This window comes from Protobothrops mucrosquamatus, unplaced genomic scaffold (assembly GCF_001527695.2).
Source record: "Protobothrops mucrosquamatus isolate PMUCROS unplaced genomic scaffold, P.Mucros_1.0 scaffold4442, whole genome shotgun sequence".
Taxonomy (NCBI): domain Eukaryota; kingdom Metazoa; phylum Chordata; class Lepidosauria; order Squamata; family Viperidae; genus Protobothrops; species Protobothrops mucrosquamatus.
This window is the reverse complement of record NW_015390353.1, coordinates 11,257-12,640: the sequence shown is the minus strand read 5'-3', so window position 1 is coordinate 12,640 and position 1,384 is coordinate 11,257. Positions and strand designations below refer to the sequence as shown.

Genomic DNA, 1,384 nt, shown 5'->3' with positions numbered 1-1,384 from the left:
GCCTAAGGCGGGACTAGAACTCACCGTCGCCTGGCGATTGGGACAAAGTCACCCAGCTGGCTTTCAAGCCTAAGGCGGGACTAGAACTCACCGTCGCCTGGCGATTGGCCCAAATGTCATCCAGCCGGCTTTCGTGCCTAAGGCGGGACTAGAACTCCCCGTCGCCTGGTGATTGGACCAAAGTCACCCAGCCGGCTTCCATGCCTAAGGCGGGACTAGAACTCACCGTCGCCTGGCGATTGGCCCAAAGTCACCCAGCTGGCTTTCAAGCCTAAGGCGGGACTAGAACTCACCGTCGCCTGGTGATGGGCCCAAATGTCATCCAGCCGGCTTTCATGCCTAAGGCAGAACTAGAACTCACCGTCGCCTGGTGATTGGACCAAAGTCACCCAGCCGGCTTTCGTGCCTAAGGTGGGACTAGAACTCCCCGTCTCCTTTCTTCTCCGCCGAAGGTACGTCTCCTCCTTCCGACCGTCTCTCCAACGGGAAATGGAGGAGACGAGGAGGGCGCCATGCCAGACCATGGGCATCCCGAAGCTCCAGGTGCCCACGCCGAAGGAGTACCTGCGGAAACACGCCAAGGAGCGGAAGCTCCCCAAATGTACGTGGGCGCGCCCGGATCTTCTCTGCTACTACGCCTCCCGCAAGGAGGGGTGGGTGGGAAACAGGATGATGATGATAATAATAATAGTAGTAGTAGTAGTAGTAGTAGTAGTAGTAGTAGTAGTAGTAAAGTTGGAAGGGACCCTGGAGGTCATCTAGTCCAACCCCCTGCTCAGGCAGGAAACCCTACACCATTTTGGACAAATGGCTGTCCAGTCTCTTAATAATAATAATAATAATAATAATAATAATAATAATAATAATAATAATAATAATAATAATAATAATAGTAATAAAGTTGAAAGGGACCTTGGAGGTCATCTAGTCCAACCTCCTGCTCAGGTAGGAAACCCCAGACCATTTCAGACAAATGGCTGTCCGGTATCATCATCATCATCATCATCATCATCATCATCATCATCATCATCAAAAGTTGGAAGGGACCTTGGAGGTCATCTAGTCCAACCCCCTGCTCAGGCAGGAAATCCTATCCCATTTCGGACAAATGGCTGTCCAGTCTCATAATAATAATAATAATAATAATAATAATAATAATAATAATAATAATAATAATAATAATAATAATAATAATAATAATAATAATAGTAATAAAGTTGAAAGGGACCTTGGCGGTCATCTAGTCCAACCCCTTGCTCAGGCAGGAAACACCACCATTTCGGACAAATGGCTGTCCAGTTTTTTGTTTTTTTTTTTTCTTCTTCTTCTTCTTCTTCTTCTTCTTCTTCTTCTTCTTCTTCTTCTTCTTCTTCTTCTTCTTCTT

At 46.9% G+C, this 1,384-nt stretch overlaps 1 protein-coding gene across 1 annotated transcript in view; it reads left to right on the top strand.

Annotated features, from left to right (window-relative positions):
* LOC107299018 (enkurin-like) overlaps positions 1–1,384 on the top strand; it is an 11,569-nt gene that overhangs the window by 3,226 nt on the left and 6,959 nt on the right. The window contains exon 2 of the mRNA XM_015828383.1: positions 453–601. Within this exon, the coding sequence (XP_015683869.1) occupies positions 453–601 (149 nt within the window). The remainder of the gene's footprint in view (positions 1–452; positions 602–1,384) is intronic.